The 17,607-nt window shown below is 39.1% G+C and overlaps 1 protein-coding gene across 1 annotated transcript in view; it reads right to left on the reverse strand.

Annotated features, from left to right (window-relative positions):
- LOC139218828 (astrotactin-2-like) overlaps positions 1–17,607 on the reverse strand; it is a 251,718-nt gene that overhangs the window by 92,361 nt on the left and 141,750 nt on the right. Inside the window, exon 11 of the mRNA XM_070850535.1 lies at positions 7,462–7,612. Coding sequence (XP_070706636.1) covers positions 7,462–7,612 — 151 coding nt within the window. The remainder of the gene's footprint in view (positions 1–7,461; positions 7,613–17,607) is intronic.

A 17,607-nucleotide genomic window follows, 5' to 3' on the forward strand; every position in this document is an offset into this window, starting at 1 on the left:
GTCATTTATGATAACTACAGATGCGTGCCGATCGCTCCTTCTTAGCTATGAGCGGTACTTTCGAGAAATGGCAATTTCAAGTGGAACCAGCAGAAATCAAAGAATATTTGATAATTTCCTGACAAAATCACCCTAAAGATAAAAATGGGATAGATTTTTCTGAAACGTTTAGAATTCAAAATACATCATTACTGGTGTCCTACAATTTATATTGGTTATAAACTGAAACTGACTGAATATGTCATAGGCCCACCTCGAGTATTTTCACCAGCTGCCACAATTTCTCCTAAACCTCTTACAAAAACCCTACAAAAGAATCAAAGAGAACACTAATGGAAAACTACGTGACAATCACCCATTTGCGACAGGTCTAGATGCAAACTCATCTAACACTCCCACATTCTAGGATGTGGGCTGAAAACTTCACAGCACTGTGAACTCATGAAATGGAACAAAGAAACTAACTTACAGTCATACAGTGTTAAAGAAACATTAATTGATATGTTATGCATAATTAACCTCCTGAAAAGTACTGAAGTTTTGTTGTAACATGGACAATAAACCCTGAACTAACAAGAATTGGCTACATATATCCACTAATCCAGAAAAGATAAAGATGGGATCTGTGCTCTTTTTATTTAGCTAATGGAACAGCAAATGTGAGTAAGCATTTTTATATCAAATTAATCAAATTAATTCACCATAGCTTGTAAGAAGAGAAAAGTTGAAATGCCATTCTATCAGAGACAATTGTCCTCAGGGTGCGTGTGTGTGTATGTGTGTGTGTGTGTGTGTGTGTGTGTGTGTGTGTGTGTAAATGATTATTTCAAGACTGTGCGATCATTAAATCACACAAAAAGGAACACATTTCTACAATTTTCATCCAGATAGATTATTGTATCTTATTTTCTGACTGCCCGTTCCCATCTACAGCAAAGCTCAAACCATCCACCCCCATGAAATTTGCATTGGACCCAATAGGTCCCACTCCCAGTGCAGCTCTCTAATCAAAATGTGGCCACGAATTGTACGTTGTGTGCGTGCCATAGCATTACTACATTGGGAGTACCCAATGTAGTAAAACATGGCATTTATATGTTACTTAGAATAAACACTGATACCTTCTTGCTTGCTGGACGTGAGTATAAATCTGCTCCTTCTTGGCAAAATCAAAATTGTTTGATTTAATTATATCTTAATGCCCTTTACGCAATTTCTTGCTGCAACACCAAGAATAATAGATGTGTATGTGTATGTCGTGTGTCTACATGTAACGAAAAATTACTATAAGAGAGAGGGAAATTGAAATTCCTAATAATAACATCTTTCTCTGGGTATCTCATCTGCTAGTTGGTAATAATGTTGGCAATAGTTGGGAATGTGATTGTCTTAATCAATTGGAGCTGAACCAGAATAAACTGACTGAAACTGATTCCAATTGAAAAACTTACATTGTCAAAGAATATCTCACATAATATCTAAAACGTCTTAAAGTAGCAGATTCTGGTGCAATCATGACATAACACTAAAGTACTGCCTAAGTTGTTCACTTGTGCTCATGCTCTATTTTTACTAATATTATTAATTATACTAACATTATGATCAACATTATAACTTCTAATAAAAAAGTTATAATATTAATATGTAGAATATCTATAAAATTTCACACATTTTACTTTTACTGTAAATATTTAATTGTTAATATTTCTCTCTTACTCAACTGAATTCCATTGTACACAGACTGGAACTTCCACCCTTGGATGCCACACTTTTATGTGGATCTCTTGCTACACTACATAGCGCACTTGATCCAGCATTTAACCAACAGTGTCAGAGTGTGAAGGACTTATTGAAATTAGCTTTAAACCATGGAACCCTGAAATGCAGTGGTAATTAAAGCTGCAAGCAGTGATGAATGAATCCTCACCACCCCCACATGCACTGTGGGGAGCAGCAGCTGTGATGTCATTACTAGTGATTGGCTAAAGTGGCTCTGAATATTCAAGACTATTGGACACTGCCTGAATGAGGGAAATAATATTCTACGTGTGGTCTATGTGGCAGTGGAGAAGAATGCATTACCTAGGCTTCACTTCATGTTGCCATTTGCCGTGTTACCTGGGTGCTTCATCATATTTAGTGGACTTCGCCTACCAAGAATATACATTTTCATGAATATTGGACATTGCAAAATCATGCTCTGAGCACAATATGTGGCACCAGAGGATATACACTAATTATATGGTATTACTCTATGTACATTTCATGTCAGTCAGACGATGCTTGTCATGAGGGGGCACTATGGAGCCTACTAAACACACATGACCCCAATCGCCATATATTCTCACAATGCTTACAGGTTTTGATATGTGCAAGTATACAATACCAAGGGTGTAAAAAGTGCATTCAAAGGCTAAAAGGCACTGTGCGACCCATGTGCCACTGTGTCACTTTCTTTATCAAATCGACATATTTACTAGTAAATATTTACTACTTTACTACTAACATGGATTTTCAGAAGTGTTGGAGCATTCTAAAGGCCTAAAGCATCGTTTCATTAAATAAAAAGTGACACACAACATCCAAAATAGCTGACTTGGGTGAAACCAAAAAAATTGAAAAATATATTGGGTTCATAATGATGACAGCAATGATCCCACTGAATTTTGTGAACATCAAAAACAACCTTTTCCAACATTGCCTACAATTGGGGTCACTCTATGGTGTGTGCCAATTTTTCTTAAGTTTTCGAGCATCCTAAGCCCCAAGAAAATGGCACTGCACAGCATAAAAATAATAATCTCTACAAAAACAAAAGGTTCCCCACACCTTCAGTGCCAGGGACTGTTGGGCCCCTGGTACTTTCACACTTGGGCTCTAATGAGGTAAACTCCACTGCTGTGCAGTGGAGCAGGAGGAGTCATGATGTTCGTTTGTCAGGAACACGGGACTGTGGGGACATACTGTGGATTGTTGGTAGAGGGATTTGGGGATGGGGGTTTGCAACTTTTGTTTGGGTGGAGTTGCCATTTTTCCTCCCTGCTGACTCTTTATGCAAACCAGAGGCAACCAAGCGAAAATCTGGCTCCACACTGACAACTCATCATTTAATTCCTGACTTTTGGAGTGTGCCACACATTTTAATAAACACTTGCATACTGGGACAGTACACAAGCACATTAAAATGAGACTGGAGACTACAGTATCTGTCTTCTCTAAACTGTTATAAACTACTGGAGTTTGACAGACTAAAATTAAACTCTGGAATAGTGGTTGAAGTTAAAAAATACATCTTTGCCAACCCTGAATCCAAACAACTTTACCAGAGATGTCCCAAAAGGGACATAAACTGATGAAAGATATGCCACTAATATCCTACCATCTGCTCAGCCTCTAAGTACTTCCATTAGGAAGACAGATACTGTAGATGGATACAACAATGTGCCATAAAGAAAAACATTCCACCGTTTCCTCAAAGCACAGAAACCACAGTATGCTGCAGTTGTCAAACTTAGACTTTAAAAATGGCTAGCTACTAGGAAAAGCCATGTTTACAGAGTTCTGAACCTCACCAAGCAGCCCCAGGAGAGTTCACTGAGTGCATCAGTAATACCCCTTTCTCACACAAACACAGGGGATGACACGGCACACTGACCACAGGTTCAACGAGAATTTGACCATTCATTCCACACCAGTGGGTAAATGCTAGATTGTTGCTGTTCACACAACCCGCATCAGCCCAATGAAGTTCCCTACACTTCTCTGCTACTGCGTTGCAACATAAATAAAAGAGGCCTCTAAATATCTGCTTTTACAATTTACATTCAACATGGCAGACGGCGCAGATCATCTGTTGTAAGGTCTTTTTCTACCATATGAACAGTTGGTGAGAACCAGTTTCAAGCATGAGAGATTCATGCAAGAACGATTTACTGCGCAGTAACAATTATGGCGAGATATTGGCAAGTATCTGTCTATTTAAGCAACATATGGTGCAAAAATGGAAAGTAAAGGAGCTTCCTACTGGGTTAGTTGAGATACACATCATGTTCCCATGATGTCTGGCATTTGAATCTTTCTGCAACAGAATTTACATATATCTAGCCTCCTCTAAGTTTTCTGCTCAAATAAAGGATTAATGATTTATTTTTTTTTATTAGCTTAGTCACAACTATCACTGAAACATTTCCTGTAACCACTATCCACTTCACACAGTGGAATAAAGCGCGATCAACTGAAAACTGCGGTACAGGCTGTAATGCAAACAAACACCATACAGTTTTGCCCAGCACATTTCTACTGTAATGTTTAACACGATCAACTAGTGTTTGATGAGCCAAGTAATAAAAAAGGAAGGCACTGACACAGAAACATTACTTGTCTAGAATCGCTAACCTGCACTTACAGCAGGTGTTGTTATAAGCTGAGGTTAGCGAGCACAAGAATAAACCACCTGTCATCCTCTCCGGCTCAGCAGCAAGGGAACACGGGCAAAAATGGAATAAGCAATCTCTCTAAAACTTCAGCACTGACTAGAATTTAATTCATTGCAAATGCATTTCAACTGTCTTAAGAGCAGCAGACAGCCTTGAGGGACTGACTCTGATAATGGATTTTAAGCCTTCCGTGTGGCATGTCGCTGCTCTGTGTTAGCACCCACTCTGACAAGGGTGGTTAAAATAACACCAACCAAAAGGATTCAGAGAAGGAAATAATACCACTGTGTCTGTGATCCCCCGAGTTAATCTTTGAAGACTAGAAGGCTTTGTCATTCTTTTTGTCTGCGTATTAATCAGTCGCACACGGAGGCGTGAGACTGTTCTGAACCATTTTCAGTAATATTTTATACAACATTTATACTTCCTGAAACTGTGAGTTGAAGCTAAATCTTTCTGAGCTGACTATACCCTTAGGTGTGAGGTCCAGAAGAAGACAGGAGCTTGAGAAAGACAGAAAATGTGAGTATGTATGTGTAACCTCTACTTCTCTTTCCTTTTTCTTTATTTAAGATGCTAAATCCTGGGTGGTCTTTGACATGGTTCTGCCTGTGCTGATGGTCAGCAGTGGGAGTTTGACAAACAATCCAAAGGCTTAGCATTTACTCATATTTTATATATACTATTTCCACTGTCTACTACTTTCCACCTCTGGGTCCAGTAAGAATTCATCTTAGTGCCATAGGTTTAGTACGAGAAACTTTCTCCAGCCCTGTGTAGGATACAAATACTACTACTGTGAAACTGTGAAAATACTTAAATCATTGGGGTCACTGTTATGGATGTAACTGTAAATGATTTTGCAGACATTTGCTATTTCACACAATGCAAAGCATGTACATGTGCTATCATAACTGAATTTCTGTACTTACTGCAAGACAAAAAAGCTCTATCTGAAAGATTTTTTGTGAATTTTGTGATTTTTCGGTTCAATTGGGTTAAATGGGTTAGTGTGGCAGCACATACTAATTATCATTAAATCAAATAGTCCTACTTTTATACATTTCAATGAGGCATTTACAAAATTGGTGAGAAAATTAAATATTGCCACTAAATAATGTGCGTAATTCTTTATTAGGAGAATAAATGAAAGCTTTGCAGCCTTTAAAATGTCATAAAACAGACAGAGCGAGGCAAGAGATGCATGAAATACTTGCATTTGTTGGAAGCCACATTTAATTATGCCACGCAGGAAAGGGTGACACAGTGCACTAGCGCTATTCATGCATATTTTCAATAAATTATCCATATCGCCAGTGCTTGGGTGGCACAGCAGAACACAAAACAACGGCAGAGGCCCTTGTTATTATAAAGAGTTATCATATTATCAGTAACAAAGTGATGAACATTAAATTGCCAAGTCTGGGCCAAAAGGCATTTACCATTTTACAATATGTAGACAAAAACATATCGTCTCACGAAGAAACAGCCACAATATTCTAAATATGTCAAGGGTGGAAATTGACTTGGTTCTGATGAATGATGGGGAATATGACTCAGGTTTATTAATGTGGAGGAGTCGTCATGGTAACGCAGTGGGAGGTAAATCGTGGGGGATGAGTAGCAGAGGGCATGGGCAAAATGACTTCATATGTATAAAAAATATTAAATATTGTATAGCTAACACTGATACAAGCACGACTAATGCTCGACAACAGTGTCATGAATGTTATTCATCATTTCTGATCGGTGTCACACGGGTGTATGACGGGTGTACCAAAAGCATGGAGAATAGTTCCACTGAGAAGGTATTCAGGAATATTGTAAATAGGAGCAGAAGCAATCCCGTATCAGTGTTTGTCTTTGGTCGACACGAACAACAAAAAGATCCGTCGATTTATAGCCCGGTCCGAGCTCTTAATGACTCACCAAACCATCCTCCGGCAATTGACATGGCTCATCAATTTAATTACTTTACAACCCAGACCCGCCCCATGCTGTCAAAAGCCTGGCACTGGAAGTTTCTAGTCACCCTGTACTTGTAAATATGCCAGGACTAAACCTCTTTTGCACTGAAATTTACAATGCTGCCACTAAAATAAAACTAAGGTTTGTGAATCAAAGAGAGATGTATGAGGACAGCTCCATTAGATATGTACTCATAATGTGTTTTCTACACATAATTATAGTATCCTAATGCGTAAAAGAAACATAGTACAAATACTAATAGTAGCACTACTTCTACTTTGCTGTTGTTGTCATTGGAACATATTGATCCGGTACACCTTCTGTTTTTAATCTTCAAAAGCAATTTTTCTGCTCTCTCTAAATTCCTTACTGAACTTACTGTAAGTTCACTGTAAGCTGACCGTCACATTTACCTTAACCAGACTAAGGAGAGCATCATACTGTCAGAGGTTAAGTCTGTGTACAGTGACCACAGAGGAACACAGCGTGAGGTATAAGTGCCTCTAACCTTAGGCCCCATAGTGTCCATACATTGATTAAAAGAGCACAGTAATACAAAATCATACTTATTATGGCTGTAAACAGCACATAAAATATTATAGATTGCTTGAAAATATCACAAAAGCTATATAGCAGATGGCATGCAAATTTAATGAGTGGCATTATCTTGGAAAAGAAACATTAAAAAGTGGTAATTATGTAAATGAAGGAACAGCAGAATACATACTATATCACTTCAATACTTCATCATTCTTTAAGCTCCTGCAATAACTACTGAACAGAACAAGAACCGGTCATTATTTGAACTTAATCAATGTGTGTTGCTTTATTTCATTAATTATTAAATGTGCCCAAAACCTTTGGGAAATGTTTGCTGTGGCTAAAACACATATAACATGAATTACATTTCTCACACAGACACACACACATCCCCTGATTCCCATCAGCTATGCACTTACTGTGAGAAGATAGACAGACAGACAGACAGACAGACAGACAGACAGACAGACAGACAGACAGACAGACAGATACACATAGAACACAAGCTTACACTTACCATGCAGCCGGATGAGTCTAATTGTCTGTCAGACACACACTTGAAGTTTTTCTTGCAGCCGCCGTTATCTTTGGAGCAATCACGTACAGGCCCAAAAGATGCCAGTAGGTCCTCTACTGTCTCAAAGTAAGTGGACATCATGGCCTCTTCCCTGGAATGGAAGGAAAAATGGTTAAAAACAAGAAGAGACAAACACATTTGCATACGTTTCCAGTTTTCTTGTGTAGGACATACAAGTACGAGTAATGACAAACGAAAAACAATGCTTGAGCAGATGAATGTAATCCCTCAACACCTGCAAAGCACCGTCTAACAACCTTGCTGTTTCTAGTGCAATTAAGCAGCTATTCATTCTTGCACATAATGCAACATAACGTTGGTGCTTGTGGTGGATTCCACCTGCAATTAATGACTACTTTTAAAGTCTGCAACTCATGTTTTTTTTAAAAGGGTATGAAAGTCAGCTTAATGCCTAAAATATTAATGAAATGTAAATTCGGAAAATGAAAACTAACAATAACAGAGCTTTTATTTAATACAGAGTTGTTTTGTTTTGGTTTTTTTTGACATGAAAGGTTTCCTTCGTCAGCTTTAGCCTCGTTTTGTGACTGGCAGTGCAAAGGCAAACGTTAATAAGCCTGATCTAAAAGAAGTTTAAAATGGATGTATCCTAGGGCTTGTGTTGTAACATATTAGGCTACGGTTCGTTTTTTTTTTTTTTAAAACAGCTGTTTTAAAAGTTTCATTGAAGTGACATGTGCAGTGGCTCATTTGGTTTATCATGGGTCATGTCTGAGACTAATTCAATCATTGGTATTAATTGGACATGTTTGTTACAGTGTGTTGATGGAGGGACTAGAGAATTAGCATTCTCAGTTCATAAATTCTCAAGACTAATCCAAGGACACTGCATCCTTGCCCAACCTAGCTGCCAATGATGAAGGAGAATGCAGAAGAAGAAAAGAGGAAAAGCACAGACAAATGCATGCGAACATACTCATATGCAAGATAGACAGCGGCAATAAGAGCTAAATAGTGTTTTTTTTTCTAATTTCCTGATTTCTAATCTATTTAACTCAATTAATTTTCTTTATCAACTTAATTTGTTTCGACAAATATGATGATCATTATAATGGCATTTTTCTTTCGTGAAAGACGTGCCTGTATTTTAGTAGATATGCATAATAAAACTTTATTCAAATTACATTTATTGTTAATTCATATAGAGTTTATCCATCTATCTAGAATGGATTTATTTTATATATTTAAGACTACGAGTCTACAGGCATGCTATCAGCTCTGTGAAGCTTTATTTAAATATGAAGGAACTTTGAGCTAAATGCTAATGTCAGCATGCGGACATCAGCATGTTAGCAGGTATGTAGTCATAAACCAAAGAACTGGACAAATGACAATTTTGACCTGGTGATGGCACTCAAAGAAAAATTAGGGGATCACCAAAATTATTACCATTCATCTTGGGAGGGACATAAATGTGTGCGCCAGAAATGTCAACCTCATGTTAGCTATGCAGAGAAAGTTAGGGGATCACCAATGTCAGTAGGCTTCATCCTCTGGGGACCATGAATATCTCTATCGCAGCCCATTATGGCAGTAGTTTTTGAGTGGGTAGCTTTTTAGATATGTCAGTCTAGACTGCATGAAGTGGTGAAGTGGCTGTCTGGCAGACTGATATTGCCGTGCCTAGCACCAAGAAAAGTTCAAGTTTCAGTTCAGTTAGAGATCATAAATTCATTTGTGTACAGTATGTGTGTTTGCGTGTGTGTGTGTGTGTGTGTCAGTCACTCTGCCTCAACCAGTGCCACCACTCTGAAAAAAAAAAATCATTATAAACAAAGGAGGAATCTATCATTTCCAGTTGCTGGATCTTTGTGCTTTGAAAATGTCATCTTGACCAATGCTGTATAGCTCAGCTGCTGTGTTCTTTTCAGCATGCTCAGCCATTCCCATACACTAAGCTCTGCAGGCCTGCTGTCAGAGAGAGCAAAGGGGTAAGTAACCCCTATGTTTTTCTTTGCAAAGAAAGCAAAGTGCTGTCTCTTGCAATGGGACCACAGGGACCACAGTGTTGTGAGGGCGAATTGACTGTACAAACAGCAACAAGATCTCGAATGATGGGAAGACAGATGCCCTGCTGAGCAAGGAAGATTTTGAAGTATTGTCACTGTCGCCGTTGTGCGTCTTCACCTCCGTGCACTTGGGTGCTTGTGTGGCAATGTCACTTCAGCACTAAAAATAAGGCCGCTGAACCAATAATACACATATCGCTGTCACTGTTGATTTGATTAAATGTCTCTAAATAATATCTCTTCAAAGTGGGAAGAAAGCCTCATTTAACTTGCAATGTTTGTGCAGTGAGTAAATATGGCAAAGTGAACTTGTATTGACTCAGTATTCACTATTAAATATTTTTGTGAAAAGAATTGTATATTATGACCTTGTCGTTGGCTTCGAGCTAAGACGAGAAGCGTAGCATTAAAATTCATCAAAAAGGTAGGAATGCTCTGTGAACAGCCTCGACAAAAATACCTTAAAATTCATATCTTATTAATTTAAGCAGGGATGTATTGCACACAGATGTGGGCAGACACCATCTAGCTACCTTTTCAATTACAAAACAGTATCTTTCTTGCTTTTTCATACTGTCTAGCCATGTGTGATAGGCATATGGAATGCTGTTTGACACCTCACATTGTTTTGAGCAAGGAATTCTACTCTTATACTTGGTTTATAGCTGGCTTTCATGTTAGATTTATGACACATCAGCCCATAATTGGCACATCTTCCCAGTGTGAGCGGTGAAGTATTACCAATTGCTGACAGCACATTGGAACTGTCCCCTTTGCAAAATCACACCATTCCTGACACATTGTTGTGCTGATATCAAATCACTCACTGTCACACACTCTGAACATACAGATATACTATGGTGTATGGTGTTATAACCATATATATAAATGTATATATGGTTTCATGGTCCCGAATAGAAACTGGTGATGTGGTTATGGCAGACCCATTATGCATTAGTAGTATTGATGTCACCGAGTAATTCCCAGTAGTCGAGATCGATGCACTAATGCAACCCTCCAAACACACTTTTTTTTCTAGCAGTATATTATAGTTCACTGTTTTGCTGGGCACATGAGCAGCTCTGCAGTAGACAGGCATTTTGGAACATACATGTCCAAAATTTCCACAAAAATCTTTCAGCATATTGTAATTCAAGTGGTCCAAGGGAAAAAAATGGACCGCTGCGCCTCCTCATGGCTCAGTTTTTCAGGCTTTAAAAAATCTAGACTTTGGCCAATCACACGTGCTCTCAGAGAGAGAGTGTTTAAGGCTGTTCATCAAATGCAGATTGACATGCACATCTTTTCAGATGCTGGTGATGCCCTGATTCAATGGTGGAAAGTCCTGCAGAAAAAGTTGCTATTCCAGCATGGGCAACCACTGTCTACACTAGAAAGTAAGCAAAAAAAAAAGGAAGGTGGGCTTATCAGAGAGTCTGAAAGACAGGCTGACTATAAATGCAATAATACAATAGTCAAGATTGCCGAAGCATTCCAGAGATAGAGAAATTTGCAACAAAGCTGCAAACATAATTACACTGTATTACTGAAATGTGTTGCAGAGGTTTGTTGCTGTGTTGTTGTGTCATGAATGTAACGTTAAGACCTCTTATAATGCATCGATAGATGATAATGCATAGATTCACGATGAAAGCAGGTGGTAAGTAGCTAAACAGTGTAACTATGTTATATTTTGCTTACAGTTTAGCCTCCTGCTAAACAAAACATTTTTCCCTAAAAAACAGCTAACCCTAACCCTTTTCCAGATAACTTCCTCCCCAAGATGTGAGGCCAAATAGTATTTGTACTCAGATTTGGAAATTAACCTTTTGGTCTTCCACTCACAGTCACTGGAGAATATCTCAAATTCATGAATTTATTCAGCCTTGTTTGGGTTAGTATTTCTAGGATAGCCACAAGATATGTGAACTGAACTCTCCAATTACATAAAATGAGAATGCCACAAACCTGTTAGTTCACAGTTGTTTGTTTCTCCATGTTTACTTTGATAGTTGGTGAAAAGACTGTTGTTGTTGCCATTAAATTCTAGCACCAATCTTTGAGTGTAATACATTTTTTAGTGAAATATTCTCATGAAACATAGGTCAGAATATAAGCCTTTCAGCTTCAATAATTGCATATCCTTTTATTCAGGTTGCAAAAGAAGAAAAAATTAATTAGCCTACAATTGAGTCTTCTAAGCAATAGGTGGAATACAAAATTCCAGTGTTGTCTGGATGCTTTTCTGTAGCAACTTTGTCCATCTCTGCTTAGAGAATCAAAAAGTCCTCCCAGGCTAACTGACAGATGGAGTCATCCAGGGTCTACCTAAGGTCTAATTTTGTCCACCCCCAAATGACACAGTATGAAGGGTAGATTCCTAAACCACTTGATGTGAATGCACAATGCACAATATGACCAGCCCACTTGGGGAGGACCCTGCTGCTTACATTGTCAATCTAATTGTTTTGGTTACATACCAAAGATATGTTCAGTTATATGGTCAGGACAAAGACTAGATAGAAAAATAAATGCTCTGCCTCATATCTCTGATACTACACTTTCCATATGACCCTAAGATATTTACAGTCCTCTATTTAAGACTGCTGGTCACTTCTCCTGGATGGTTCAGGGTGTATGACCAATGGGCCTGAAACGTGGGGATATTGATGTGTCCCATTGTCACACAGCTGCAAACTGCAAATGCTGCCTTATCATCACCGAACAGGACAGTCTCAAGACTTGAGCTGCACCTTGATAAATATCTAAAACGGCGTGGGGGGGAGGGGGGTGGGTGCAGAGTCCAAAGCACACATTTTATGTTCTTGACTAAATGACAAAAAGCGAAGCGCATATGCCAAGTGTGTTGATAGTGAATGGCCCACAACACAGACTCTGGCACCTGATACTGCAAAGCACATCCCACAGAATACCTAAAGGAACTCTGCCTTTTTCCAAATCTAAAGACTCACTGACCACTTGACTATTTGCTGGGTGCAAACACACTGGTAAACTGTTCCAGAGCCAAGGACCCCGCAAGTCAAAATGTAGAGATCAGTGCAATAGCTACTGGGCAAAGGGGGCTAGGGGTGGAACAGATTTAGTTATTGTGGATAAAGGCAGTGAAAATTTGCCCTTAGAACATGGAATGTAATCACTTTTTGGGGAAGGTGCCTGATTTGGTGCGTGGAGTTGAGAGGTACCAACAAAATGCAGTTGGGCTCACCTCTATGCACAGCTTTGGCTTTGGAACCAAACTCCTTGATAGACGTTGGACTCTCTCCTACTCAGGTATTGTCCATGGCGAGATGTGCCAGGCGGTTGTGGGACTACTGACAAATCACCGGCTGGCTGCTGCACCGTTGGACTTTCTCCCGGTGGATGAGAGGGTCACCATCATGTGGCTGCGTAATGCAGAAAGAAAAACTATTACTGTTGTTTGCGCATATGCGCTTGTTTTTGGTTGCTTGGTGACAGTGGCTGCTAAGATGCCACGCACATTGGGCCAGATCCCTGGGGAATCCCACAGCTCCATAAACTATTCGCCTAAATTTGAGACATGGCAGCTGAATACGGCGCAACGATGCAATAAGTGTACATTTACTTAACAAAGAGTGCAGATTTAGTTTTAATGTTGATGAAACAAATCTATCCTGCTATTTCTGAATCATGCTTGACTTTAGGAATCTTAGGTTAAATAATATAATAATAATCAATAAAGAAACAAATAGTGTTGGAAAGTGGTGAGTCATAGATAATCAGACCACTCTTGCTGATTGGGTCCATTATCTACTTGGGTTCATTTGCCATAATCTTGTTGCAAAAACTGTATCATTTGTTTCTGTTTTAATAGAAGACTGTATAGTCTTGCCCTTTTGCAAGCTGATCCCCATCTACTAGACCCCCTCATCTTTTTCTTCCTCTTTTTAAAGCAGAGTTAGAAAAGTGTAGCTATAGGTTTCTGTGCCTGAAGTAACAAGACAGTACTTAAATTTGTATGATGTTTGCTGCTTCATCATTAAGGACCTGTGCTTGTGGTTCGAAGTAGTGGAAAGTCAGTGTGGGCCTGTCATTGATCGGTTTTATCATCCACTTTTGTTCAGCACTAACTGGTTTGGAGCGGCCCTTACTATGGTGATCCCTGCGCACAAATGTGCAAATGTCGGCAATGTGCATAAGGTGAGGAGTCAGGTTGCAACTCAGACTTATATTGATGTCATATTGATGTTCGTTTTTTTAGACCTCAATCCTCCTTGCTATGGTTCAGTAACTGCCTCTGGGTTGCGCCCTTGCTTAGCATGGTCACAAAGGAATATTGCACTGTTGTTGTATTGTATCAAAAAAAAAAGTTCATTCTCTGTCTTGGTCTCGCATGTCTTATTCTTCTTCTCTTTATTTGGCAACTCAATTTTTCTGAATTAGACAACACATGGCATTCTGTGCATCACTTCTTTCTGGCAGGCACTCAAAGCATTGACAAATTACTCCTTAATTCAGAGGAAAACAGAGGGTGGGGAAGGTGAGGCAGACAAAAAATAATGGGTTGCCTCAGCTGTGAGGTGCATGCTAACTGGCTCTCCTTCTGGATGGAGGGAATATTGAGTCAAAGATGAAAAAACAATCAATTCCAAGATGCCTGTTGCAAGACAGTCTAGGGGGGAGTAAAATTGGGAAAATAAGAGCTGTAGAAAACTCTCTGTAAGGACACCGGACAGTTTCTTAAAATGATGTGCAACATATTTAATCATGCCACATAGTGTGCAAAATTCAGCAATGCTTGCCTCTCCCTGTTTAATTAGCAGGAGCCTGAAAATGGATCCATAAAGGTGTACAGAAGAGTAAAGCAGCCCCATACTATTCATCACTCTGCTACAAAAATATCTAAAATCAACAGAAAAACTTAAATCCTGATATTGTTTTTTCCCCCAAATTATTAGCTAATCAAGATCATCTCTTTTGACACTGTGACTCTGTTCCTTGACCCAGAAGCACATTGGTTGCATCTAAACACTGACTAATGTACTTGTTATTAATCTCCCTCCCGCCTCTTGCTTTTCCAGATGATGAATGACCAGGCAACGCAGCCCAAAGTTAGAGCGCTGCTCCAGCATGATTACGGAGCCTGTTATTGGTCTGCCCCTGCAGTTGATTAATGCTCTTGTTCTAGCTCCCCACAAATATGCTGACTCTCATCAAGCACTTTCGTCATTGAATAGAGTGCATTTTCTTTAAGCTTGCTGTAATCACTGAGGAAAAGTCTAGAGGGTGAAAAACGCAGGTAAATCTACGTGATAAAATATAGACTAATACATCAATTCTTTGTTTGGAGTCCAGAGGTGTAAAATGTTTTTTGATGGAGGATTGGAGTAAGAGAAGAGCAGTTATATATTTTTATTTTACCTGGTGCAAACATCTTGCAGTTGCATTGGACTATTGGCAATGGCACATTTTGATGGTTCACTTGATCGCAGTGAGGGTGTAAGTCATTAATCCCCAGTGTTCTGTGTCAGTGGCTAATCAGGGTAATCAGCATTTCCTTATTGGAAAAAAAATGTTACTCTTTGTGTGCAGTTTACAGTGCCCTAATTATTGTACATTGTTATGTTCATGAAGTGTTGACACATTTACTTTGTTATGACAATAAGCAGAAGAGGTGCGACGCTAATGAGATTAAACTGCAAACATTGCAAGTGGGACAGTATGTCCGAGACCGAATTCTTACAATATGATATATATGTGTGTGTGTGTGTGTGTGTGCATGTATGTATGTATGTATGTATATAGCTCAGCTTCACCACTTTACAGAAACAGATATACGTTTCTTTTTTTTTTTTTTTTAGCTTTGTGCAAGTGCAGGGTAAGCTTAAAACGTATGCATTATAATAATGGCTTGGAGGTACAACATATACAATGGCCCACTGGATCTCAGCAACAAAAAAGGCTCAGCCTCAATTCCAACACTGACAGTTATTGATCAGTTAACCAGACCAAACACTGAACACAGCAAAACAGTGCAACATATTTTATGCTTTGCATTCTGTTTACAGAGTTCTGCTGCTAAATCCTTAAAGAGTGAAAAGAGTGTGAATGTTTACTTTGAACAAAAGATACTGTCAAATAAAGAATTAATTGATTTATGACCATCTATTTACTCATTTATGACTAAATAACAACTATTAAATAATCCTCATGAGCACGGCTTTGTATTTCAATACACCTGAATGGACATTTACCAGAATGAGTCTTCCCCTGCAGTGTATTAAATGACACGTATACAAGTAAAGTCATTTAAAGGGGACATATAATGCCAAAGTCCATGCCATAAGGCAAAAAGCTCCTGAACTGCCTTAAAAACGTCTTGTTTATCATCATCATTTATCATCATGACGTAGTGATGTCACATCTATCTAACAAGGCCCACCAAGCAGCTACTTTGGAGCACACTCAAACTAGAGCTGAATCTTCCTCGCTGTCCATCCCTGTTTTTTCCTCCCTAAGGCCGGCTTCGGTATCATTAAGACGTGGAAAGTAAGAGCAGAGCAGCAAATTGCTCTGTTGTTGGCTGCAAGAACCCCTACAACAGACTTCATGTCTTCTATCATCTGAGGAAGTGAAGACTCAGTGGATTTACTTTATTTTGGATGAAAATGTGACTGAAATATCCCCACAACGACTGGAAAGCTGGAATGTGCATGTGTGTGTGTGTACTCCAGCCAGTAACGGTACTAGCTCAAGGGTCGATACCAGTTGTCCCTGACCTGACTCCAGACCTTGGATGTATTAGGACTAGATACAGCATTGGAGGTGGGACCCCCATTCATTTCTATAAGAGTTGCTCAGTGGTGCATAAAGCAAAAATAGTCCTACTTCCCGTCTATACATTACCCCAGTCTTCCACACACCATTTCATTCCATTCTGTGGAGCACATGATGCAAATGCTTAGCGTCTTGGGTCAGATGAGATGGCTGGACGTCTACTTCTAATAACTTCTAAACTTCTAATTTGACACTGAAGATTGGAAAGAGATTTGCTTGTAATCTTTTATTACAGGCAGTAAGGACAGTAAGCAGCATAAGACAGTTGAACTTTATTACAGACAGATCACAAATTATACAATATACTCCACAGTATTGTGAAAAGGTATCAAACAGATTCTAGAATAATCCTGGCAATAGTCTGCATTAAAACTTCTCCAGTGAAAAAATTCAAGTTCCTCTGAAACTCACAGCAGCTGCAGATACTTTGGTTACTGAGCAGTTGTTCAAGAACATAAGTTACTTTCTAAGATCAATATATCGTTCAGTTATGTTTACATGGTAATTCAAAGGCTACAGTATATCCCAGGCAGGGGATACTCACTGCCTCATCGTAGTGAGTATCGCTGGTCTAACGTAACTGATATATCAGCATAACGTGATTCACTACACTATTGCTATCAGTATTTTAGTGGGTTTAGATGGTGTCTTTTTTACCAGAAATAATTACTTGCCTACTGTTTCATATTGTCTGTTGTTTTATATTTTTCTTCCCATCCCTACATCCTGGTAATTACAATAAGGGTTTCATATATTGCTACATGCACATGCTAACAGATTACCTCTGTAGCTCCTCACAACAAATGCTTTCTACTTCACTGTATGCTCTGTAGGTCACTTCTCACAACTGTGTGTATGTTTAGGGTCTAGAGAACTTCGGCGTGCATACTAGGGTGACATTGTACTGCAGACAGATACAGATAATATTAAATGTATTTACCTGAGGAAATCGCCACTGAAAACTTTAATCTTAGTTAATGATGTTGTTCATTTCTACCTGATTTCAGCATCAGCACAGTTGATGCAGAAACTCAGTGGGTGGTGCCTGCTCCGGCTTGTGGGAGCTGACCAATCAGAGCAGACTGGCCTTTTCAGGAGAGATGCCTTAAAGAGACAGGAGCTAAAACGTTTCTTACAGAGTCTGAAAAGAGGCACAGCAGCTGCATGCAATATGAAAAAAAAAGTGTTTTGTGAACATTCAACCATGTAAACCTAGTCTAGTAAGACCCCTGAACAAAAG

This window comes from Pempheris klunzingeri, chromosome 19 (genome assembly GCF_042242105.1).
Source record: "Pempheris klunzingeri isolate RE-2024b chromosome 19, fPemKlu1.hap1, whole genome shotgun sequence".
NCBI classification, from domain to species: Eukaryota; Metazoa; Chordata; class Actinopteri; order Acropomatiformes; family Pempheridae; genus Pempheris; species Pempheris klunzingeri.